General features: G+C 44.1%; 1 protein-coding gene across 1 annotated transcript in view; it reads left to right on the top strand.

Annotated features, from left to right (window-relative positions):
• LOC135527614 (espin-like) overlaps nucleotides 1-27,266 on the top strand; it is a 133,141-nt gene that overhangs the window by 94,532 nt on the left and 11,343 nt on the right. Inside the window, 1 exon segment of the mRNA XM_064956106.1 lies at nucleotides 2,925-3,278. Within this exon segment, the coding sequence (XP_064812178.1) occupies nucleotides 2,925-3,278 (354 nt within the window).

Genomic DNA, 27,266 nt, shown 5'->3' on the forward strand with positions numbered 1-27,266 from the left:
GCCAGGCAGACTCCGACAGGATAGGACAAGGTGGAAGCAAACGAGACGACAGCTTGCTTCTGGCATCAAAAACACAAACAAGAATCAGACACTGAAAGTAGCAGGAACAGAGAGAGAAATAGAGACCTAATCAGAGGGGGAAGAGAGAACAGGTGGGAAAGAGTGAATGAGCTAGTTAGGGGAGATGTAGAACAGCTGAAGAATGAGAGACAGAGAAGGTAACCTAAAAAGACCAGCAGAGAGAGACAGAGTGAAGAGAAAGGACAGGAACAGACATAACAAGACATGACAGGGAAACTGGTCAGAATATAAGGAATGATGGATGGCACTAAATACAGGGAAATTCTTGAGGGAAACCTGTTTCAGTCTTCCAGAGATTTGAGACTGGGATGGGAGGTTCACCTTCCAGCAGGACAATGACCCTAAGCATACTGCTAAAAGCAACACTCAAGTGGTTTAAGGGGAAACATTTAAATGTCTTGGAATGGGCTAGTGAGAGCCCAGACCTCAATCCAATTGAGAATCTGTGGTATGACTTAAAGATTTCTGTACACCAGCAGTGCCCATCCAACTTGAAGGAGCTGGAGCAGTTTTGCTTTGAAGAATGGGCAAAAATCCTAGTGGCTAGATGTGCCAGGGTTATAGAGACATACCCCAAGAGAAAAGTAGCTGTAATTGCTGCAAAAGGTACTTCTACAATGTATTGACTTTACAGTGTTTTTTTATGGTCTTATTCCTTGCTTGTTTCACAATATAAAATATTTTGCATCTTCAAAGTGGTAGGCATGTTGTGTAAATAAAATTATGCAAACCCACCAAAACATATTTTAATTCCAGGTTGTAAGGCTACAAAATAGGAAAAATGTGAAGGGGGGTGAATACTTTTGGAAGCCACAACTAAGACTAGAGGTTAGTGGCACAAAGGTGCCTCATCTGAAATTGTAAAGGCTGCTGTGTTGGCAAGTATTTGTATCCCCTTCTGGGTTTTAATGAAAAACAATACGCCTATGATATCGTTCATTGCTTCTGTGGCGATGAGTTTTTATTGCTATTATGTAATGTCAGTCAGTGGCCTCTGATAAAAAGATTATATTCTGGAACAAGGGGTTTTTCAGGCATCAGAAGGATCCCAGATTGAGTGCTAACAGTGAATTTACCTGTGAAACCTCATTGAAGTGACGAGACACACTCGGCAACATGAGACTTTCATTCCACATGATCAACACACTGTATGTCAGGGATCATCAACTAGATTCAGCCTCGGGCTGATCTTTCTTCTTGAGCAGATAATTATGTAATTATGTTCTCAATCTGGGAACACAATTACAAATAATTTGTAGACTGTAAATTCACCACGAGAAACTCAAACAGATATGTTGGAACATACTTTAAAAAAATAAATAAAACCAAGCTTACATCTGGTATATGATCATGTCTCTTTATTATGTGGAAGAATACTCTGGAACAGATTTCCTTAAATTAAAATCACTTGGAGCTGATTTCCTGGTGTTTTTACAGTATTTTATGCCCAACAAAGAAAAACATTTAAAAGTACAAAAGTTTTGCACAGCCATTTGCACTTATCACAATATGACCATTTAACGGTTGGTCAAATGGTGACTCACTGATGGCTGAACAAACATGTCACTCCATGGTGGTTTTTAATACTTTTGACTGTTCACTCTGTCATCGTGGAGAAGAAGTGAGGAGTGCTAACTTGATGACTCAACCCATTGTTCTCCCCCTCAGAGCTGGCATGGCCTTCACCGTCACGCTTGCTTGCATTACACTGAATTAGCCCAAAGCTTCCACTCAGTGAAACCAATGAGTAAGCAATTCAATATGAGTGGTGCTCTGTGCGGTTGTTATTTGCAACGTGTGACACACCGAAGCAACTTGTTAGGTTCTCCTTTTATTCTATAGGCAGTCAGTCTTGTTTCAAATACATACGTACATAACCAAAAGTATATGGACATCTCATTCCAAAATCATGGGCATTAATAAGGAGTTGGTCCATCCTTTGCTGCTATAACAGCCTCCACTCTGGGAAGGCTTTCCACCAGTTGAAAATTGCTGCAGGGACTTGCTTCCATTCAGACACAAGTATTAGTTGGGCACTGATGTTGGACAATTAGATCTGGCTCGCACTTGAACCATGAAAAACAGATCATTATTCCTCCTCCACCAAACTTTACATTTGACACTATACATTTGGGACAGGTAGCGTTCTCCTGGCAGCCAGATAGTGAAGCATGATTCAGGCGTTTCCACTGCTCCAGAGTCCAATGGTGGCGATCTTTACACCACTCCAGCCGACACTTGGCATTGCGCATGGTGATCTTAGGTTTGTGTGCGGCTGCTCGGCCATGGAAACCCATTTCATAAAGCTTGCGACAAACACTAATTGTGCTGACGTTGCTTCCACAGGCAGTTTGAAACTCGGTAGTGAGTGTTGCAACCGAGGAAAGGCGAGTTTTACGTGCTTCAGCACTCGGCGGTCCCGTTCTGTGAGATTGTGGGGCCTACCACTTCACAGCTGAGCCGTCGTTGCGCCTAGAGGTTTCCACTTCATAATTACAGCACTTACCGTTGATTTGACAAACTGACTTGTTGGACGGCCTCCTATGGCGGTGCCATGTTGAAAGCGACTGAGCTCTTCAGTAAGGCCATTCTACTGCCAATGTTTGTCTATGGCGATTGTATGGCTGCGTGCTCGATTTTATACATCTGTCAGCAACGGGTGTGGCTGAATTAGCTGAATCCACATACTTTTGTATATATAGTGTGCCTTGGTTTCTGTCATTCCTCAATGTTGCACATCCTGTGTAGTTCACGCAACTGAGCCTATTTAGTTCATTCCTGCTTGACCTTAATGAACAATGAAGCTTTTGAACTTTATTCCTCTCTTTCTGCCCCCCCCCCAGGGAGAGAGCCCCATGTCACCGCCCCAGACCCACACGGTCAGCCCGTCGTCAGCCAAGCCCACGTCTCCGCCCTCCGCCGCCAGCGCCAACTCCCCACCCGCCGCCCTCAGCCCTGTGGGTACCAGCACGCCCCGGACCCTCTCCACCTCCAAGAGCAGCGAGCAGCACCTCAATAGGAACGTCAGCGGGGCAGCAAGCCTGAAGGGACAGACCCGGAAGGGTAGCCTGGCGGACGTGGAGGCCCTAGTGCCCACACACGACGAGCAGGGCCGAGCCACCCCTGAATGGAAAAGGCAGGTGATGGTGCGCAAGCTCCAGGTGAAGATGCAGGAGGAGGATGAACACAAGCGCAAGGTAGGTGTGAATGGAGGAGGTGTGAGAGAAAGGAGTGTGATGATAAACATTTACAATTTCAGCTCTTTTTTTGTGCTGCTGTCACAGAACGGGTACTGAGGGGAAAACAAGGTCGAAGTGGTTAAAAGGGTTGGGCTGAAATGTGGTTTGGTGGGTTTGTTTTGTGTTTAAATGGGTTTACTTAACTAACATATGGAATTGTTTTCAGATGGTCATACCTTTTTTTATTTAGCTATTTTATTTTGAATTTAAGTACCCTAAAAGGGATACCCCCCCAAAAAAATATTGAAATATTATTTCATAAACATTGAATAACACATTCAAAATTGCAAATTAAGTTTCTGTCCTAATCTAGGAGAAATAAGAAAGCTCAGGGAGTATTTTAGTTTTTTTGGGACACATATTTAACCTCTTATTTTTGTTGGCACAAAACTACCTCGATCCTTCCATTCGTTGTATGGGTTACCTTCAGACGAGTCCCATGACACTTATGGGGGTTGCAGAGCAAAACACCATTGTGTTCGTGAGAGTCTCCCCTTTCCATTGAGTGGTCATAATAGTTGGTAAACTATTCTGAAGTTAGATGTTTTTGTGAGAGGACTGAATTTTGGGATGTCTCATGGTCTGAAAAACACCGCTGTTGCTTGGCCACCTTCCACCGCAGATGATGAAAGGCCAACAGAGGCAGATGCAGTGGATTGAAACGCAACCTGATACCTGATGGATTTTTAAATGATGTCTTGGTTTGGACTGAGTAAGAACATTGTAGTTGTAGTGCTTTTCCTATCCTTTTCATGTTTTATTGGTGTTGCAATATCTGATTGTTGATTTGATCTATTTCTGGCTCTCATAAGAAGTCGGCCTACAGGTTGTAGTCAGATGATTGATTGGTTGGTTTTGAGGACTTTTATGCGAGCAGTCTTTAATTTTTCACTTTTAAGCTTTTATACCCATGTTTTGTGATTAGAATGAATTATGTATTTTTTTAATGATCATTAGGTTGGTATGTAAAGTTGAACTCTCTGATCTGCCTGGCTGCTAGCTATTAGTATCTGTGCCCTTATTATCTGATACTATTACCTGTCGGAGCTTGACCTTAAAGGATGCTGTACATTGGCAGCAGTTCTATCATAATACGAGTAACACACTTGCGTCTTTGTCACGTAGAGTAGGCCAGAAGGCTATACTGGAAAACTTAACCTCTATCAAAATAAAAAAAGATGGCGGAGCCACAAATGTGCTTCAGGGTGTTTATTTATATAGTGATTCCGGAACAAAAACTACAGTACTGCCATCAAACCTATACCTTATGGGACAGCTAAACACACTGCTGCCCCATCCACAGCTCAATCCAAAATGGCCTCCCCTTGAACTGAAAGAGAGGCTCCTTTTTGTAGGGCTAGCCCCTCCCCTCAGAACAATTAACATTGCAATATCTGTTTGTAAACAATATCACCACATAACATTTACAAAATTACATCACTACTGACTCTCTTTTAATATGTCCATTTACATTAATGAGCCATTTGGGACAGGCACTACAAAGTCAGCCCAATTCCCTTTGTTCTGGTCCTTATCCAGCATACCCGGAAGCTACAGAGATGGAGAGAGAGGGACAGAACAAACAAACAACACGCTCATCCACAACATCTAAGTAAAATACATATTGCTTATATTAAATATGAACATTGACAAGTGTGAAATGTATGTACTAAGACAGAAGTTAACTTGTGTGTCGACCCACATTGTTACCTTATCTGATAATGGAGCAGGGAGGAGTGATGAATGTGTGCGTGGGTTAAAGTACCAAATGCTGCCCCCGGCCAGTGACGGACTTCTACGTCACAGTCTTGAACAATAAACATGATTGACAGGTTAGAACCCTGAAGCCTATTTATTCCCCAGGGAAAATGCCCCTTAAGCAGTTTGAGAGCTTCTTTGCCATTGCCCTTCTTTAAGTGCTATTACTAAGGTAGTCCTATCAGGAATTTGCAATGTGTTTGTTTATTTATATAATCTATATTTGATGTAAACGTGTCAGTGTCCGATTGCTTTGTTATGACTGGAATGTTAAATAGGATTTCAGAGTCTTAACAGTCAGTACTTGTTCCATCCAAGATGGTAGACATTGACTACTGTACTAATATAGTGACAGATGCCTTAATTAAGCCCATGAAGGACCCATACATGTTATGTTGATGGAACAATTTCCTTATTTATCAATGAGTACATTCTAAAAGTGTTTCCCAACTCAAGTCCTCGATTATCCCCAACAGCACACACTTTTGTTTTGTTCTGGCCATAATTGATTTTTACATACACGTGTATTTACTAATATTGATAAATAATTATTTGTTAACAGTTTATAAGCAGACCTCCAAAAAAGTTTATCCCATAAACCCAGAGCCATGTTCAGGCAGCAGTTGTGTGCTGGTGATTTTGCCACCCTGCTTTCATAAAGGAGAAGGCTGTGCCCTGAATCTCAGCTAATCTAGGAGTTATGAAGCGTGTACTGAGGCAGTGCACCACTGAATCCATGTAAATCATTTGTGATGAAGTTTGACCATGCACTGTGTGTGTACAGTACACCAGGAAGGGCAAGCTGAAGGAACCTCCCCCTTCCCTCCTCTTGTGTTATTCTTTGCTGTCCCTTGACCTCTGTTCTAGTTTGCGGCCAGTGGACATTGCCAGCCTCAGGAGTGACACTACTCTCACGTCCACAATGCCATCCTGGGCCCTTTCGGAGAGCTGATGATGGAGGACGACCTCATCCGCATTGAGAAGCAAATTGAGAACCTGCAGGTCATGCACAAGATGACCGAGGGGAGAAGGAGCTGGAAGAGTTGGAGCGAGAGCTTCAACACTCCTTCCCGTGTCTGCCACCCTCAACCAGGAGCACTTCTCCATTAACCCACAAAGTCCACGAGCAGGTGGAAGATCTACCAGCCTGGTGCAGCAAAATCTCAGCCATGCTCTTGAGCAGCGTTATCCTCCTATCCACTCTCGGAGGAAAGTCAATAGACCTCTTGGATTTGATATCTCCCGGATAAGCTCAGGAGGAAGTGAGTAATAATAGGATGGGCCAGAGGGTCCGCTGGTGTCATTGGTCAATCCCAGTCGTTCTCCACCAGGGAGAAGGAGATCAAGCAGTGTGATGTCTCTGTGAAAGAACTGAAGGCCAACAATGAGATTCAGAAACTGTCCTAGTTTGCCTACGACAAAACAAACCGGGTATACATGCACAAGAGGTCCCTCCCTGTGGTGAGCAAGTCCAGTTATCACCCCGAGACTATTCAGAAGGACTGGATTCTGTGCTCCAGTCTCCTAACAACAAAGTCCTTCCTCCAGTCCAGGAATCTCTACCTCTAGTGGAGGAAACTGTAATCACACCATCTCATGCTCCTCTTACATACCAGTCTTACAAAGTGATCCCTTAGTCGGATCAGTTCAACCAGGTTCTGTCTACAGACCTTATACTGACCAAGGAGCAGCTGATCCGGAGCCTGGAGGTGCAGACAGACATGAGCTACGACCGGGAGTGCATAGAGATGAAGAATGAGCTTATCATCTTCCTGTTGCTGGAACACTGGAGAAAGTACACCTTCTGAGTCCTACAGGCCAAAGTACACAGACGGGGAAGTCTAGAGGTTGGTCTGGATGACGATAACTGGTTTACCCCTGAGATGGACAGAGACATGCAGAGAGAGGATGACAAAACACTCCTCTTCCTGAAGTCCAGGCAAGTGGTGGTGAAGCTGATTGGCCACTGGAGGACAATCATGAGCCAGGTGCCCACACGCCAGATCCGCCAGCTCAGCCAGTCCCAGATGATCTACTGGTCAGAGCACTTCCTTCCACACATGAATAAAGCATCGGTCAGTTACGAAACCCTGACCCTAGACCTCTTTATGCTGGTTTACTTCCAACTCCTAGAGATGACCATGTCACGCAGCGAGCGCAAGTTCTGACACCTGCTGTGCTGCGAAATGTTCGACCGTATCGGACAGCTGCAGCTGGGAGCTGAAACGCCAGTTCCACCGCAAGGTACTGGACATTGAGTGAGGGAAGCGGGACTGGGTGGACTGCTTCGAAGACATTAAGAAAACTACTGTTCATGAAGCTGTGCAAGACTCGGTAGTACAGGTTGTGACAGTAGAGACGACAATACATAGTGTAGAGCAGGTTGTGACAGTAGAGACAACAAGATTGTAGTACAGGGTGTGACAGTAGAGACAACAATACATAGTGTAGTACAGGGTGTGACAGTAGAGACAACAATACAGAGTGTAGTACAGGGTGTGACAGTAGAGACAAGAATACAGAGTGTAGTACAGGGTGTGACAGTAGAGACAACAATACAGAGTATAGTACAGGGAATGACAGTAGAGACAACAATACATAGTGTAGTACAGGGTGTGACAGTAGAGACAACAATACAGAGTGTAGTACAGGGTGTGACAGTTGAGACAACAATACAGAGTGTAGTACAGGTTGTGACAGTAGAGACAACAATACATAGTGTAGGGCAGGTTGTGACAGTAGAGACAACAATACATAGTGCAGGGCAGGTTGTGACAGTAGAGACAACAATACAGATTGTAGTACAGGGTGTGACAGTAGAGACAACAATACAGAGTGTAGTACAGGGTGTGACAGTAGAGACAACAATACAGAGTGTAGTACAGGGTGTGACAGTAGAGACAACAATACAGAGTGTAGTACAGGGTGTGACAGTAGAGACAACAATACAGAGTGTAGTACAGGGTGTGACAGTAGAGACAACAATACAGAGTGTAGTACAGGGTGACAGTAGAGACAACAATACAGAGTGTAGTACAGGGTGTGACAGTAGAGACAACAATACAGAGTGTAGTACAGGGTGTGACAGTAGAGACAACAATACAGAGTGTAGTACAGGGTGTGACGGTAGAGACAACAATACAGAGTGTAGTACAGGGTGTGACAGTACAGACAACAATACAGAGTGTAGTACAGGGTGTGACAGTAGAGACAACAATACAGAGTGTAGTACAGGGTGTGACAGTAGAGACAACAATACAGAGTGTGGTACAGGGAGTGACGCAGGACATTGCACCTGCTCCAATTCAAGTCACCATTAATGTATACCCAGAGAAGAGCCCAATGAGGTCTCAAGTCAAACTGATCTATGAACTGAGAGTCACTTCCTGTTGAACGCGACACGAGGGAGAGCTCGGTTTGTTGTTTAGAAAGTATATTGGGTTAGTTTCTTAGTAGCTAGCTAACTTTTTAGTTTGGATCCCACGTTGCAGTTGGCATCAGTTGCTGGGGCTGCTAGTATCTGTCCAGTGGTACCCTCCCTTCTCCAGACGATTTCTGGTGATATGAAGAGGATCTGTGTCTGCAGCACGTATCTTACGAATCGTGTGCTCGGTTCTAGGCCCTCTCCTCTTCTCTCTATACACCAAGTCACTCGGTGCTCTCATATCCTCACATGGTCTAACCTATCATTGTTATACTGATGACACTCAACTACTTTTCTCCTTCCCCCATTCTGACACCCAGGTGGCGACACACATCTCTACGTGCCTGGCAGATATCTCCACTTGGATGTCTGTCCCACCACCTCAAGCTCAATCTCGACAATACAGAACTGCTCTTCCTCCAGGGTAAGGCCTGCCCGCTCAAAGACCTCTCCATCACAGTTGACAACACCACTGTGTCCATATCCCGGAGTGCAAAGAACCTTGGCGTGACCCTGGACAACACCCTGTTCTCTGCAAACATCAAAGCAGTGAGTCACTCCTGCAGGTTCATGCTCTACAACATCTGTAGAGTACAACCCTACCTCACACAGGAAGCGGCGCATGTGAAAATCCAGGCATTTGTCATCTCTACTGCAGCACTCTGTTGGCTGGGCTCCCCACTTGTGCCATCAAAACCCTGCAACTTATCCAGAACGCTGCAGGATGCCTGGTGTTCAACCTAGCCACTTTCTCCCATGTCCTCCTGCTCCTCCGCACACTCCATTGGTTTCCAGTCAAAGCTCTTCTCTGTCCTGGCACACCAATGGTGGAACCAGCTTCCCCCTGAAGCTAAGACAGCAGAGTCCCTGCCCATCTTCCAAAAACATCTGAAACCCTACCTCTTCAAAGAGTATCTTAAATAATCACACAGCACCCCCTCACATCCCCTTCTCACCCCGGCCGGACACAGGCCTATTCGAGTCCAACAAATGGGCCTGTGCAGGATCCTGTGAAAGCTGAAAGTGTAGCACAGGAGAGTGTTCCCAAATACACAGTTCAGACTTCTGAGCAGGATTTGGCTTTGAACACTGGGCAGGATACTGTTCATGAAGCTGTGCAAGACTCCGTAGTCCAGGCTGTGAAGTGGAGACCACAGTACAGAGTGTAGGGAAGGGTGTGATGCAGGACATTGCTCCAGTTCAATTTACCATAGTCACACCGGTACATGAATTTCCACCCAGAGAAGAGCACAATGAATACTCAACCAAACTGATCTATGAACTGAAAAAGTACAGCAATCAACAGATACAGTGCCTTGCGAAAGTATTCGGCCCACTTGAACTTTGCGACCTTTTGCCACATTTCAGGCTTCAAACATAAAGATATAAAACTGTATTTTTTTGAAGAATCAACAACAAGTGGGACACAATCATGAAATGGAACGACATTTATTGGATATTTTAAACTTTTTTAACAAATCAAAAACTGAAAAATTGGGCATGCAAAATTATTCAGCCCCCTTAAGTTAATACTTTGTAGCGCCACCTTTTGCTGCGATTACAGCTGTAAGTCGCTTGGGGTATGTCTCTATCAGTTTTGCACATCGAGAGACTGAAATTTTTTCCCATTCCTCCTTGCAAAACAGCTCGAGCTCAGTGAGGTTGGATGGAGAGCATTTGTGAACAGCAGTTTTCAGTTCTTTCCACATATTATCGATTGGATTCAGGTCTGGACTTTGACTTGGCCATTCTAACACCTGGATATGTTTATTTTTGAACCATTCCATTGTAGATTTTGCTTTATGTTTTGGATCATTGTCTTGTTGGAAGACAAATCTCCGTCCCAGTCTCAGGTCTTTTGCAGACTCCATCAGGTTTTCTTCCAGAATGGTCCTGTATTTGGCTCCATCCATCTTCCCATCAATTTTAACCATCTTCCCTGTCCCTGCTGAAGAAAAGCAGGCCCAAACCATGATGCTGCCACCACCATGTTTGACAGTGGGTATGGTGTGTTCAGGGTGATGAGCTGTGTTGCTTTTACGCCAAACATAACGTTTTGCATTGTTGCCAAAAAGTTCAATTTTGGTTTCATCTGACCAGAGCACCTTCTTCCACATGTTTGGTGTGTCTCCCAGGTGGCTTGTGGCAAACTTTAAACGACACCTTTTATGGATATCTTTAAGAAATGGCTTTCTTCTTGCCACTCTTCCATAAAGGCCAGATTTGTGCAATATACGACTGATTGTTGTCCTATGGACAGAGTCTCCCACCTCAGCTGTAGATCTCTGCAGTTCATCCAGAGTGATCATGGGCCTCTTGGCTGCATCTCTGATCAGTCTTCTCCTTGTTTGAGCTGAAAGTTTAGAGGGACGGCCAGGTCTTGGTAGATTTGCAGTGGTCTGATACTCCTTCCATTTCAATAGAATCGCTTGCACAGTGCTCCTTGGGATGTTTAAAGCTTGGGAAATCTTTTTGTATCCAAATCCGGCTTTAAACTTCTTCACAACAGTATCTCGGACCTGCCTGGTGTGTTCCTTGTTCTTCATGATGCTCTCTGCGCTTTTGACGGACCTCTGAGACTATCACAGTGCAGGTGCATTCATACGGAGACTTGATTACACACAGGTGGATTGTATTTTTCATCATTAGTCATTTAGGTCAACATTGGATCATTCAGAGATCCTCACTGAACTTCTGGAGAGAGTTTGCTGCACTGAAAGTAAAGGGGCTGAATAATTTTGCACGCCATTTTTTCAGTTTTTGATTTGTTAAAAAAGTTTGAAATATCCAATAAATGTCGTTCCACTTCATGATTGTGTCCCACTTGTTGTTGATTCTTCAAAAAAATACAGTTTTATATCTTTATGTTTGAAGCCTGAAATGTGGCAAAAGGTCGCAAAGTTCAAGGGGGCCGAATACTTTCGCAAGGCACTGTACATTTAAGCGCATCTTTGCCTTCTGGAAGGAAAAGGCTGAACTGTTTATCTGACCATCAGAGTTGGATAAGCAAAAGATATGTGGAATACTCTTTACACAAAGTGTTAGGCTAAAAGCAGACAGCAATGCCACGAAGGACGTGGTCAAAGAAACTAACTTCAGTGGTGTATGCTAGGGAGAGAAAGCTAATCTGGGTTGTAGCTTTGAGGTCTCAGGTAACACGTGGTTTTAGTAAGGAAAGGAGCATCCAGTGTGTGATTGGATGTGTGGCTGTCAATGCACTTTTTTATTTGCATATCAGTGGTCGACAAGACAATCTGATGTAATGATAGAAGAGGGCTCTAAATGTGCTTCCAGTAATGATTCCCTGAATTCTGAAAAAAAAAGTCTGCAGTTACTACATCAATTGTTGGGCTGTTAAATAAATGTTATTGCCGTTGATTCTTGAATAATAAAGCTTGTAAATTTTAGCTTAAATGGTCGTACCCCATCAGAACCCAAAATTTCAGCTTGTTTTACTCCAATGTTTGTAAATAAAGTAAATTCAAACAAACACTATACTGTGACTTCAAAACATGATGGTCAGTGCTTGCATCCATAGCTCTGTCTATGACTTTGAGTGGTTCAATTTGAGTGGTATTTCTCAAGCCCCATCCCTCAGTTGTTTACCAAAGCAAGTGGCAGGTTGACCGCTTTGTTTATGTTTCTTATGTTTTATTGGTTTGTAGTTGTTTGAAATCCAAAGACCGATCCTAATGTTGGAGAATGTTGTGCTGGAGGTGGTTTGTCATTAAAAACATTATAGAACATATTGTACTTAGGCAATGCAAGCTATGTAACATAATTTGATCAAACCTGAGTATTGCTGAATTTTTTAAAAACTTCTTAGGGATAGGGGGCAGCATTTTCACTTTTGGATAAATAGCATGCCCAAATTCAACTTCCTGCTGCTCATCCCCAGAATATTAGATATGCATGTTATTAGTAGATTAGGAAAAGAAAACACTGACGTTTCTAAAACGGTTTGAATCATGTCTGTGAGTGTAGCAGGTAAAACATTCAGATTTTTTTGTTGAGGTCACTGTCTATTCAATTAGTTTTCATTGGGAAACTAGATTTGGAAGGGACTTGTTTGCAGTTCCTACTGCTTCCACTAGATGTCACCAGTCTTTAGAAATTGGTTGAGGTTATTCCTTTGTGTAATGAAGAAGTACGGCCATTTTGAATGTGTGTCATTTGAAGTGACCTTTTTGAGAAGGCGCATGACTAGAAAAGTAGCGTGAGTTTGTCTTCCTGTATTGAACACAGATTTTCCCGTCTACAATTTATCGATTATGAACGTTTAACAATACCTAAAGTTGTATTACAGAAGTAGTTTGAAATGTTTTGGCAAAGTTTACAAATAACTTTTGGGATATTTTGTAGTGACGTTGCGCAAGTTGGAACCGGTGTTTTTCTAGATCAAACGCGCCAAATAAATGGATATTTTGTATATATATCGATGGGAATTAATCGAACAAAAGGACCATTTGTGACGTTTATGGGACATATTGGAGTGCCAACAAAAGAATCTCGTCAAAGGTAAGGCATGATTTATATTTTATTTCTGCATTTTGTGTGGTGCCTGCAAGGTTGGAATATGCTACTCTCTCTTTGTTTACTGTTGTGCTATCATCAGATAATAGCATCTTATGCTTTCGCCGAAAAGCCTTTTTGAAATTTGACATGTTGGCTGGATTCACAACGAGTGTAGCTTTAATTTGGTATCTTACATGTGTGATTTAATAAAAGTTAGATTTTTATTTCGTGCTCTGCATTTTCCCTGGCAATTGGCCAAGTGGGACGTGACTGTCCTGCCTATCCCAGAGAGGGTAAACTTTGAAAATGTCAAATATTGTAGAGAACAGTTGGGTGCAGACAAGGGCCAGGAACATTCCAGTATCGCAATATTTTTTCAATGGCAAAAATGAAAAAGTTAAGCAGACCAAAAGTCTTCGGTCCTTTAAAACCCTGCTCTATATTGTGTGCTATAGCTTGGAAAATAAAAGATTTTCCTAAAGTTAAAATCTGCTTAGTGTTTTGTTTCCTTGAAATGATAGTAACAAGTATCGCAATACTGATATCATCCTTGCTCTAAGCCTGACCCTCCAAGACACTGCACCCTTGGCATGCTGGAGCAGCATTCTAATGACATTTATACTGATATCATCCTGACCCTACGCCTGACCCCCCAAGACACTGCACCCTTGGCATGCTGGAGCAACATTCTAATCATCCTGAACCCCCTAAGGAACTGCACCCTTGGCATGCTGGAGTAGCATTCTAATGACATGTATACTGTTATCATCCTGACCCCCCCAAGAAACTGCACCCTTGGTATGCTGGAGCAACATTCTAATGACATTTATACTGATATCATCCTGACCCCCCAAGAAACTGCACCCTTGGCATGCTGGAGTAACATTCTAATGACATGTATACTGATATCATCCTGACCCCCCAAGAAACTGCACCCTTGGCATGCTGGAGTAACATTCTAATGACATGTATACTGATATCATCCTGACCCCCCAAGAAACTGCACCCTTGGCATGCTGGAGTAACATTCTAATGACATGTATACTGATATCATTCTGACCCCCCCAAGAAACTGCACACTTGGCATGCTGGAGCAACATTCTAATGACATTTATACTGATATTATCCTGACCCCCCAAGAAACTGCACCCTTGGCATGCTGGAGTAACATTCTAATGACATGTATACTGATATCATCCTGACCCCTCAAGAAACTGCACCCTTGGCATGCTGGAGTAACATTCTAATGACATGTATACTGATATCATTCTGACCCCCCCAGAAACTGCACACTTGGCATGCTGGAGCAACATTCTAATGACATTTATACTGATATTATCCTGACCCCCCAAGAAACTGCACCCTTGGCATGCTGGAGCAACATTCTAATGACATTTATACTGATATCATTCTGACCCCCCCAAGAAACTGCACACTTGGCATGCTGGAGCAACATTCTAATGACATTTATACTGATATCATCCTGACCCCCAAGAAACTGCACCCTTGGCATGCTGGAGTAGCATTCTAATGACATGTATACTGATATCATCCTGACCCCCCAAGAAACTGCACCCTTGGCATGCTGGAGTAGCATTCTAATGACATGTATACTGATATCATCCTGACCCCCAAGAAACTGCACCCTTGGCATGCTGGAGTAACATTCTAATGACATGTAGCCTGATATCATCCTGACCCTACGCCTGACCCCCCAAGAAACTGCACACTTGGCATGCTGGAGTAGCATTCTAATGACATGTATACTGATATCATCCTGACCCCCCAAGAAACTGCACCCTTGGCATGCTGGAGTAGCATTCTAATGACATGTATACTGATATCATCCTGACCCCCCCAAGAAACTGCACCCTTGGCATGCTGGAGTAGCATTCTAATTACATGTATACTGATATCATCCTGACCCTACGCCTGACCCCCCAAGAAACTGCACACTTGGCATGCTGGAGTAGCATTCTAATGACATGTATACTGATATCATCCTGACCCCCCAAGAAACTGCACCCTTGGCATGCTGGAGTAACATTCTAATGACATGCATACTGATATCATCCTGACCCCCCAAGAAACTGCACCCTTGGCATGCTGGAGTAACATTCTAATGACATTTATACTGATATCATCCTAACCCCCCAAGAAACTGCACACTTGGCATGCTGGAGTAACATTCTAATGACATGTATACTGATATCATCCTGACCCCCAAGAAACTGCACCCTTGGCATGCTGGAGTAACATTCTAATGACATGTATACTGATATCATCCTGACCCCCAAGAAACTGCACCCTTGGCATGCTGGAGTAGTATTCTAATGACATGTATACTGATATCATCCTGACCCCCCCCAAGAAACTGCACCCTTGGCATGCTGGAGTAACATTCTAATGACATGTGATATCATCCTGATATCATCTGGAGTAACATTCTAATGACATGTATACTGATATCATCCTGACCCCCAAGAAACTGCACCCTTGGCATGCTGGAGTAACATTCTAATGACATGTATACTGATATCATCCTGACCCCCAAGAAACTGCACCCTTGGCATGCTGGAGCAACATTCTAATGACATTTATACTGATATCATCCTGACCCCCAAGAAACTGCACCCTTGGCATGCTGGAGCAACATTCTAATGACATTTATACTGATATCATCCTGACCCCCAAGAAACTGCACCCTTGGCATGCTGGAGTAACATTCTAATGACATGTATACTGATATCATCCTGACCCCCAAGAAACTGCACCCTTGGCATGCTGGAGTAACATTCTAATGACATGTATACCTGATATCATCCTGACCCTAAGAAACTGCACCCCCAAGAAACTGCACCCTTGGCATGCTGGAGTAACATTCTAATGACATGTATACTGATATCATCCTGACCCCCCTGACCCCCAGAAACTGCACCCTTGGCATGCTGGAGTAGCATTCTAATGACATGTATACTGATATCATCCTGACCCCCAAGAAACTGCACCCTTGGCATGCTGGAGTAGCATTCTAATGTATACATATCATCCTGTATACTGATATCATCCTGACCCTACGCCTGACCCCCAAGAAACTGCACACTTGGCATGCTGGAGTAGCATTCTAATGACATGTATACTGATATCATCCTGACCCCCAAGAAACTGCACCCTTGGCATGCTGGAGTAACATTCTAATGACATGCATACTGATATCATCCTGACCCCCCTGAGAAACTGCACCCTTGGCATGCTGGAGTAACATTCTAATGACATTTATACTGATATCATCCTGACCCCCCAAGAAACTGCACCCTTGGCATGCTGGAGTAACATTCTAATGACATGTATACTGATATCATCCTGACCCCCAAGAAACTGCACCCTTGGCATGCTGGAGTAACATTCTAATGACATGTATACTGATATCATCCTGACCCCCCCAAGAAACTGCACCCTTGGCATGCTGGAGTAACATTCTAATGACATGTATACTGATATCATCCTGACCCCCCAAGAAACTGCACCCTTGGCATGCTGGAGTAACATTCTAATGACATGTATACTGATATCATCCTGACCCCCCAAGAAACTGCACCCTTGGCATGCTGGAGTAACATTCTAATGACATGTATACTGATATCATCCTGACCCCCCCAAGAAACTGCACCCTTGGCATGCTGGAGTAACATTCTAATGACATTTATACTGATATCATCCTGACCCCCCCCCAAGAAACTGCACCCTTGGCATGCTGGAGTAACATTCTAATGACATGTATACTGATATCATCCTGACCCCCAAGAAACTGCACCCTTGGCATGCTGGAGCAACATTCTAATGACATTTATACTGATATCATCCTGACCCCCAAGAAACTGCACCCTTGGCATGCTGGAGTAACATTCTAATGACATGTATACTGATATCATCCTGACCCCCAAGAAACTGCACCCTTGGCATGCTGGAGCAACATTCTAATGACATTTATACTGATATCATCCTGACCCTACGCCTGACCCCCCAAGACACTGCACCCTTGGCATGCTGGAGCAACATTCTAATGACATTTATACTGATATCATCCTGACCCCCCAAGAAACTGCACCCTTGGCATGCTGGAGTAGCATTCTAATGACATGTATACTGATATCATCCTGACCCCCAAGAAACTGCACCCTTGGCATGCTGGAGTAACATTCTAATGACATGTATACTGATATCATCCTGACCCCCCAAGAAACTGCACCCTTGGCATGCTGGAGTAGCATTCTAATGACATGTATACTGATATCATCCTGACCCCCCAAGAAACTGCACCCTTGGCATGCTGGAGTAACATTCTAATGACATTTATACTGATATCATCCTGACCCCCCAAGAAACTGCACCCTTGGCATGCTGGAGTAACATTCTAATGACATGTATACTGATATCATCCTGACCCCCAAGAAACTGCACCCTTGGCATGCTGGAGCAACATTCTAATGACATTTATACTGATATCATCCTGACCCCCCAAGAAACTGCACCCTTGGCATGCTGGAGTAACATTCTAATGACATGTATACTGATATCATCCTGACCCCCCAAGAAACTGCACCCTTGGCATGCTGGAGCAACATTCTAATGACATTTATACTGATATCATCCTGACCCCCCAAGAAACTGCACCCTTGGCATGCTGGAGCAACATTCTAATGACATTTATACTGATATCATCCTGACCCCCCAAGAAACTGCACCCTTGGCATGCTGGAGTAACATTCTAATGACATGTATACTGATATCATCCTGACCCCCAAGAAACTGCACCCTTGGCATGCTGGAGCAACATTCTAATGACATGTATACTGATATCATCCTGACCCCCCAAGAAACTGCACCCTTGGCATGCTGGAGTAGCATTCTAATGACATTTATACTAGTGTATTTTTAGGGTGCTGTTTCACCTCTGTATGAGTTCAACTTCTACATGAGATGCACTGTGCTGCCATTAGTCAGAGATGCATACAGTAACATCATATAGGTTTGACAAATATTCCCCTGATACTCACAATGGACTATCAAACCAATTGCTTCTTACATATACAATTATTGACTATGAAGATGGCTTTATTATCAAGAAGGATGATCACTTTGCCGTCTACAAAACGTTAACCAGAACAGAGCCATATTTTCCTCGGTCTCACATGGTGCTGGTTGTTGCATGAGCTCTACGATGAGGAAAGTAGGTCTCCAGTGATCGTTTCAACTGGGTTACGCAATGGCTTAAACGCTATCATTTTCACCCAGTCTGTGACCTTATCAGGATGTAAACAATGCACACCTTTCAGAACAGATTAGGAGCTTGTTGAATAATGATAGCGGGGTTTGTATTCAATGGAAATGAATCATGATTTTTTTTACTGTGTTGTTTTTCATCTACACTTTCACATGTTCATATATTCACATTATCAAATAAACCTTTGGATTGTTGATAATACATACAGTTATATCTCATCACACTTTTGAAATGTTTTAATACACTACATAACCAAAAGTATGTGGACACCTCATCGAACATCTCATTACAAAATCATGGACATTAGTATGGAGTTGGTCCTCCCCTTTGCTGCTACAACAGCCTCCACTCTTCTGGGAAGGCTTTCCACTAGATGTTGGAACATTGCTGCTATAACAGCCTCCACTCTTCTGGGAAGGCTTTCCACTAGATGTTGGAACATTGCTGCTATAACAGCCTCCACTCTTCTGGGAAGGCTTTCCACTAGATGTTGGAACATTGCTGTGGGGACTTGCTTCCATTCAGCCACAAGAGCATTAGTGAGGTCAGGCACTGATGTTGGGCAATTCGACCTGGCTCACGGTCGGCGTTCCAATTCATCACAAAGGTGTTCAATGGGGTTGAGGTCAGGGCTCTGTGCAGGCCAGTCAAGTTCTTCCACACCATTCTCGACAAACCATTTCTGTATGGACCTCGCTTTGTACACGGCGTATTGTCATGCTGAAACAGGAAAGGGCCTTCCCCAAACTGTTGCCACAAGGTTGGAAGCACAGAATCGTCTAGAATGTCATTGTATGCTGTAGTGTTGACATTTCCCTTCACTGGAACGAAGGGGCTTAGCCCGAATCCTGAAACTGCCCCTAGACATTTCCACTTCACAATAACAGCACTTACAGTTGACTGGGGCAGCTACAGCAGGGCTGAAATTTGACGAACTGACTTGTTGGAAAGGTGGCATCCTATAACGGTGCCACATTGAAGGTCACTGAGCTCTTCAGCTGCCCCAGTCAACTGTAAGTGCTGTTATTCTACTACCCAATGTTTGTCTATGGAGATTGCATTGTCTGAACAATGTGTAGACATGGGGCACCCTCCTGAATTACCCCCAGATGTTAACTTTCTGCCTGTAGCATAAAATGTGTTCTTCAAGAATCTCCTTTAGAGCGTGACATGGGTTATTTTTCTTTTTAATTGGACGTTTTGAGCCTTTTTATAAAAGTGAAGCCGCTCCGAATACCCCAACCAAAAACATCCCTCTGTTTGTTCTCTGCACCGTCTCCATCCCTCCAACATACCCACATCTACAGACCTGCCTACCCACCACACTTGCTTAACCTATTCACCTGATGTGATTCCAAAACAACAATAACAAGCAAACATGACACACGACAATTATTCAACATGCAGATCACATTTCATAAAAAATTTGACATTGGTCTTTGGGAGAAGTAATTGGTTAATTACTTCCCCCAATAATTGGTTATGTCAACCTGATTAGACACAGATACCATTGTTTTATAATAATAATAATAATAATAATGAGCAAATAAATAGTAATAGCAAGTTAGAGGAAACACTAAGGTGGGGATCAGCTCATCTGGAGTTGAGTACTGGGGTGCAGTTTATGTTGAATGATTTTAATCTTGTCTTTGGTGGATGCTGTAATTTATTCCTTTATGACGTAGCCATTGGAAAACAGAAAATTGGTTTCTGTTTTTCCAGTTGAGTAATATTGTTTTTTTGCTGATTGCTAAGGCGATGAAAAAGGACTGATGATGTTTGGGAGGTAGGTCGGATGATGAGACATCTCCAAGAAGGTAGAGGGATGCTGTGACCCGAAAGGGTGTTATTTCTTTCCACAACTGAAGGGTGGTTGGACAGAGCCAGGAAAGTAGTTCTCTGGAGTGTTGTGACTAGTGTGAGCAGATGTGTGTGTCAATGCATCCAATTGTGTGCATTTTGTGTTGAGAGTTATGTGCTCTGTGGTTTGTGTTGAGGGTTATGTGCTCTGTGCATTTTGTGTTGAGGGTTATGTGCTCTGTGCATTTTGTGTTGAGGGTTATGTGCTCTGTGAATTTTGTGTTGAGGGTTATGTGCTCTGTGCATTTTGGGAAAAAAGTATTTGATCCCCTGCTGATTTTGTAAGTTTGCCCACTGACAAAGAAATGATCAGTCTATCATTTTAATGGTAGGTGTTTTTGAGAAACAGGTTTAGTGAGAAACAGAATAACAACAACAAAATCCAGACAAACGCATGTCAAATTTTATAAATTGATTTGCATTTTAATGAGGGAAATAAGTATTTGACCCCCTCTCAATCAGAAAGATTTCTGGCTCCCAGGTGTCTTTTATACAGGTAACGAGCTGAGATTAGGAGCACACTCTTAAAGGGAGTGCTCCTAATCTCCGTTTGTTACCTGTATAAAAGACACCTGTCCACAGAAGCAATAAATCAATCAGATTCCAAACTCTCCACCATGGCCAAGGCCAAAGAGCTCTCCAAGGATGTCAGGGACAAGATTGTAGACCTACACAAGGCTGGAATGGGCAACAAGACTATCGCCAAGCAGCTTGGTGAGAAGGTGACAACAGTTGGTGCGATTATTCGCAAATGGAAGAAACACAAAAGAACTGTCAATCTCCCTCGGCCTGGGGCTCCATGCAAGATCTCACCTCGTGGAGTTGCAATGATCATGAGAACGCTGAGGAATCAGCCCAGAACTACACGGGAGGATCTTGTCAACGATCTCAAGGAAGCTGGGACCATAGTCACCAGGAAAACAATTGGTAGGACTGAAATCCTGCAGCGCCCGCAAGGTCCCCCTGCTCAAGAAAGCACATATACATGCCCGTCTGAAGTATGCCAATGAACATCTGAATGATTCAGAGGACAACTGGGTGAAAGTGTTGTGGTCAGATGAGACCAAAATAGAGCTCTTTGGCATCAACTCCCCGTGTTTGGAGGAGGAGGAATGCTGCCTATGACCCCAAGAACACCATCGCTACCGTCAAACATGGAGGTGGAAACATTATGCTTTAAGGTTGTTTTTCTGCTAAGGGGACAGGACAACTTCACTGCATCAAAGGGACGATGGACGGGGCCATGTACCGTCAAATCTTGGGTGAGAACCTCCTTCCCTCGTGTCGCGGAGTGGTAGTGGATTCCTCCTTCCCCCGACGTATGCGCCGAACCCTCTTACGTGCTAGGGGTGTTGTCCCCGGTGTCCCTGCCGTCTGTTGTTTAAAAAACACTCACCGTTGGTAGAGGAGCCAGTTAGCGCTGTCTGTGGATAGTTGGTCTGCAGAGGGATGAGAAAGCCATGAGAAAACTAGTTTAGATCAGTCATGGAATTAAGTGCTGAAAACAAATTGGCTCCCTATTTAAAAAGAAGATGAACAGGCTATGAAGGAAAAATACTGGACTTTTGGTGGAGATAAATAATAAATAAATAATAATGTGATATTGTTAAAACGATACAATATATCGGCCAAAATAATATTTATCCCGATATGTAACTATCAATTTTTTCCCACATCACTACTGTACTGGCGCTTTACGGTTTTGTAAAAGGTCAAAGGTCATGCAAGGCTCCCCATACCCAATTAGCCCTTTAATTCAAGCTACAGCATAATTTGATCCATGCAGTAAGACTAAATAGAGTAGGAGTATAGTACACTTTTTTTTTTTTTTGCTTTGTCGCACTACTAAAGTACCACACCACAAAAAGCCAGTCAGTCGATGTGGGTATTAACATTCGTCAACCAACATTGTTCTACTGCAACAGACACTGCAATAATGACAAGCACAGTCCGATGATGCTGTGACACACCGCCCCAGACCATGACGGACCCTCCACCTCCAAATCGATCCCGCTCCACAGTACAGGCTTCGGTGTAACGCTCATTCCTTTGACGATAAACGCGAATCCGACCATCACCCCTGGTGAGACAAAACCGTGACTCTTTCACGATGAGTGGTTATTGAAAGTGAGAGAGCTGGAAAGATATTTCAAAAACATTGAGGAACTATTGTCATTCTTAATGGATGTAAAAACAGACCTTGTTTGCTTGCTGTTTGAGGTGAAGAAAACATTACTTTGAGAAGCTCCACAGGTCATTAGTGGTGATGAGTTAAGCCAATCAGAAATACTATCAGCCCCAAATGGGCACATTTCTATGCCTACATTTGTGCACAGGCCAGGTAGCCTATAGGCCTACTTCTATGCGTGCCTGTGGAGCAGTGTGATTAAATTCCTGCATAAAATGGGTGTTATGCCACCACCTGGTGGATTAGTGTGTTTACAATGTCTAACACAGTGATAAAAGTATGGAATTCTGGGTAATCCACTGCAGATTTATGGATGAGTTGAAAATTGAATGGTCCCGTGATAGAAATGTATAAAGTTGAAATTACATCATAAAATCCACATTTTACATAATACATCAGCAATTTATGTTATTCTTAACTAATGTTGTTGGTTTAGCGTCAAATAAGCCACCCTTTAAATGTTATTTGCCATGTGGGTTTTATGCTAGCTAAAGTTCCCTCTGAAGTTGGTAGCTATCTCGAGAATGCATCTTTAGGAGTGCTGTTTATATCCCGTCTCACCACTCATCCATACTGTGTGTGGGCCATGATTGCAGGTATTTGGACAAATGTGTAAAGTATATGTATAAATGTATGTGCACCAGCTAGCAGTGTATTAGCCTGGTTTTGTTAGCTTAGGAAAATGTGGTACTTTCTAGGTGTATTATATTTCTTCGCCACAAGAGAGTGACATTGAGTCATTTTTCAGTTAAATTTTACATCTTTTGAATACTAAAATGGATGATAGTTTATTCTGTTGTGAATGAGATTACATGGAAACAATATATATTTTTATTATAGTAAATTAGGAATGATTAGATATGATTAAATCCACTATACGATGACAATGTTCTTTTGTCTTTTGTCAATTGCTGTGGGAGTGCTGTTTTATATCCCGTCTACTACTAATTATTCATCCATACTGTGTTCCATGATTGCAGCTTTAAAAATAAAATAACTATCCATCCATTACTCCTTCCTGTGTTGACTCACGGACTTGAGGGACGGGACCAATAAGTGTTTATACAGGATGTACCTACTGCCAACCAGTCATGTCAAGCTATACACACCCTTCCGCATTGTTACAGAATTTGGGAGGCGCATGGTGAGGCGGTACAGTTGCGTCCATACCCTCCATATGGAGCCTCCGACCACATTTTAGATTCAAGCATAAATTTACTTTTAGTCTAGGCCTCCAGAATGGATTAGTTCACTGATTAGTTCACTGAGATGGACACAGACACATACAGTACCAATGGACACAGCTACTCGTTCCAGGGTTTTTCTTTATTTCTACATTGTAGAATAATATTGAAGACTATGAATTAACACATATGGAATCATATAGAAACTAAAAGTGTTTAACAAATCAAAATATATTTTGGATTCTTCAAAGTAGCCAACCTTTTCCTTGATGACAGCTTTGCACACTCTTGGCATTCTCTCAACCAGCTTCATGAGGAATGCTTTTCCAACAGTCTTGAAGGAGTTCCCACATATGCTGAACACTTGTCTGCTTTTCCTTCACTCTGCCTTCCAACTCACCCCAAACTAGGTTGAGGTCAGTGTGATTGTGGAGGCCAGGTCATCAGATGCAGCACTCAATCACTCTCATTTTTGGTTAGATAGCTCTTACACAGCCTGGAGGTGTGTTGGGTCATTGTCCTGTTGAAAAACAAATGATAGTCCTAAGCGCAAACCAGATGGGATGGTGTATCACTGTAGAATGCTAAGTGTTCCTTGAATTCTAAATAAATCACTGACAGTGTCACCAGCAAAGCACCATCACACCACCTCCTCCATGCTTCACGGTGGGAACCGTGGAATGAGTAGGTGTGTCCAAACTTTTGATTGGTACTGTATATATTTTTGTTACTACTCGACTAAAACAATCTCGGTCGACCAACAGCCTAACAATCAACCAGTCGACTAATTGTGGTCAGCCCTACCTCCCACTCACAAGGCAGGCAGTACGCTTGACCTAATCTTCACTATATGCTGTTCACCTAATATTCTCACTGCAACCCCCCTCCAGGTATCTGATCACTACTTTGTTTCCTTTTCTCTCCCCCAACCCTACCCACTCAGCCCCGACCCAGATGGTCATGTGCCGCCGTAATCTTTCTCTCATCCAGTACTCTCTCCTATCCTATCCTCTCTCCCCCAACCCTACCCACTCAGCCCCTACCTAGATGGTCATGTGCCGCCGTAGTCTTTCTCTCATCCAGTACTCTCTCCTATCCTATCCTCTCTCCCCCAACCCTACCCACTCAGCCCCGACCCAGATGGTCATGTGCCGCCGTAGTCTTTCTCTCATCCAGTACTCTCTCCTATCCTATCCTCTCTCCCCCAACCCTACCCACTCAGCCCCGACCCAGATGGTCATGTGCCGCCGTAGTCTTTCTCTCATCCAGTACTCTCTCCTATCCTATCCTCTCTCCCCCAACCCTACCCACTCAGCCCCGACCCAGATGGTCATGTGCCACCGTAGTCTTTCTCTCATCCAGTACTCTCTCCTATCCTATCCTCTCTCCCCCAACCCTACCCACTCAGCCCCGACCCAGATGGTCATGTGCCGCCGTAGTCTTTCTCTCATCCAGTACTCTCTCCTATCCTATCCTCTCTCCCCCAACCCAACCCACTCAGCCCTGACCCAGATGGTCATGTGCCGCCGTAGTCTGTCTCTCATCCAGTACTCTCTCCTATCCTATCCTCTCTCCCCCTACCCAGATGGTCATGTGCCGCCGTAGTCTTTCTCTCATCCAGTAATCTCTCCTATCCTATCCTCTCTCCCCCAACCCTACCCACTCAGCCCCTACCCAGATGGTCATGTGCCGCCGTAATCTTTCTCTCATCCAGTACTCTCTCCTATCCTATCCTCTCTCCCGTCTGCTAAATCCTTCTGTCTCCTGACTCCGGCTCTTCAACCGTACTCTCTTCACTTTCCGCATCCTTTGTTTCTCACGGTTCACTTTCGTCCGCGACTTTCCCCTCCCACTCCGTGGCTGATCGACTGCGTGATAACAGTAGGGCTGCGTGCAGCTGAGCTGAAATAGAGGAAACTTTTAACTTCTGGAGGGCCTATTATCCTTCCACTCACTCTCCACCTTCTCTTCATCTGTATCTGCTGCTCTAACCTCCATCCCTGGGGAAACCATTCTCCACTTTTCCATACCTCATTAACCATCCACCACCTCCCTCTCTGCTGACGACTTTGTTAACCACTTTGGGAAAAAAGGTTGACGACCTCATTCACTCTGCCTACTGAGCCCACTGATCCAACTCAAACAGAACTACCCTACACCTTGACCTCTTTCTCCCTTCTCTCTCCAGATGAAATCCTGTGACTAGTGATGTTCAGCCACCCAACAACCTGCCAACTTGACCCCATCCTCCCTTCTCCAGACCATCTCTGGAGACCTCACTTCCCTCATCAACTCATCCCTGACCACTGGCTGCGTCCCCTCTGACTTCAAGATGGCCAGTCGCTCCCCTTGTCAAGAAACTAACACTCGACCGCTCTGACGTTAAACTACAGACCCGTGTCCCTTTCTTTTGTTTCCAAAACACTTTATCTCTGACCAACTCTCTCATTATCTCTCTAAGAACGATCTTCTTGACCCTAACCAGTCAGGCTTCAGGGCGGCTCACTCAACTGAGACCGCTCTCCTCTGTGTCACAGATGCTCTGCAAAGCTGACTCTCTCTCCTCTGTTCTCATCCTCCGACATCTTTCCGCTGCCTTCGACACCGTGAACAATTAGATCCTCCTCTCCACCCTCTCACGCTCTGCATACGCCAGGATTGCACACTACCTGGAAGGTTGCTCCTAACAGGTGGTGTGGAGAGGATCTGTGTCTTCATCATGTGCTCTCACTACTGGTGTCCACTAGGGCTTGGTTCTAGGCCCTTTTCTCTTCACACCAAGTCACTCTGCTCTGTCATATCCTCACATGGTCTCTCCTATCATTACTATTTGGATGACACTCAACTATTCTTCTCCTTCCCCCCCTTCTGACACACAAGGTGGCAACATGCAACTCTGCGTGCCTAGCAGACATCTCGGCTTGGATATCGGCCCACCACCTTTGCGCAACCTCGACCAAACAGCTGCTCTGCCTCCCGGGGAAGGCATGTCTGCTCCAAGACCTCTTCATCACGGTTGACAACTCCAAAGTGGTCCCCTCCCAGATTGCAAAGAACCTTGTCGTGATCCTGGACAACACCCTATTGTTCTCTGCAAACATCAAAGCAGTGACTCGCTCCTGCAGATTCATGCTCTACGACATCCATAGAGTACGACTTTTCAATGCTAGCATGACTAAGTTTTCTCAATTTAACTCACCAAGTGCATCGTTTGGCCATGTTTTTCACTTTTGGGTCCGTTCCATCAATCCTAATGCACCAACCCGTATGGTAAAGAATTATGAAAATCCAATAAGAATCTTGTATGGCAGAAGATGAGTACAAAAATTGATGAAGTAATCTAAGTATCTGTCCAGTTTTTCCTTATGTCATTGGCATATATGTGTTAACTTATTTGCCATATATGACATGCATGATTTAATTTCCTACATAGATATGGTATGACATGAGACATATGAGCCCTCTCCCCTGTTCTCCCTCCTTTTCCCCTTCCTCCTCCTGCTGCTCCGCCCTCTCCCCTGTTCTCCCTCCTTTTCCCCTTCCTCCTCCTGCTGCTCCGCCCTCTCCCCTGTTCTCCCTCCTTTTCCCCTTCCTCCTCCTGCTGCTCCGCCCTCTCCCCTGTTCTCCCTCCTTTTCCCCTTCCTCCTCCTGCTGCTCCGCCCTCTCCCCAGTTCTCCCTCCTTTCCCCTTCCTCCTCCTGCTGCTCCGCCCTCTCCCCTGTTCTCCCTCCTTT

The sequence above is a fragment of the Oncorhynchus masou genome, chromosome 33 (genome assembly GCF_036934945.1).
Source record: "Oncorhynchus masou masou isolate Uvic2021 chromosome 33, UVic_Omas_1.1, whole genome shotgun sequence".
Classification (NCBI taxonomy): domain Eukaryota; kingdom Metazoa; phylum Chordata; class Actinopteri; order Salmoniformes; family Salmonidae; genus Oncorhynchus; species Oncorhynchus masou.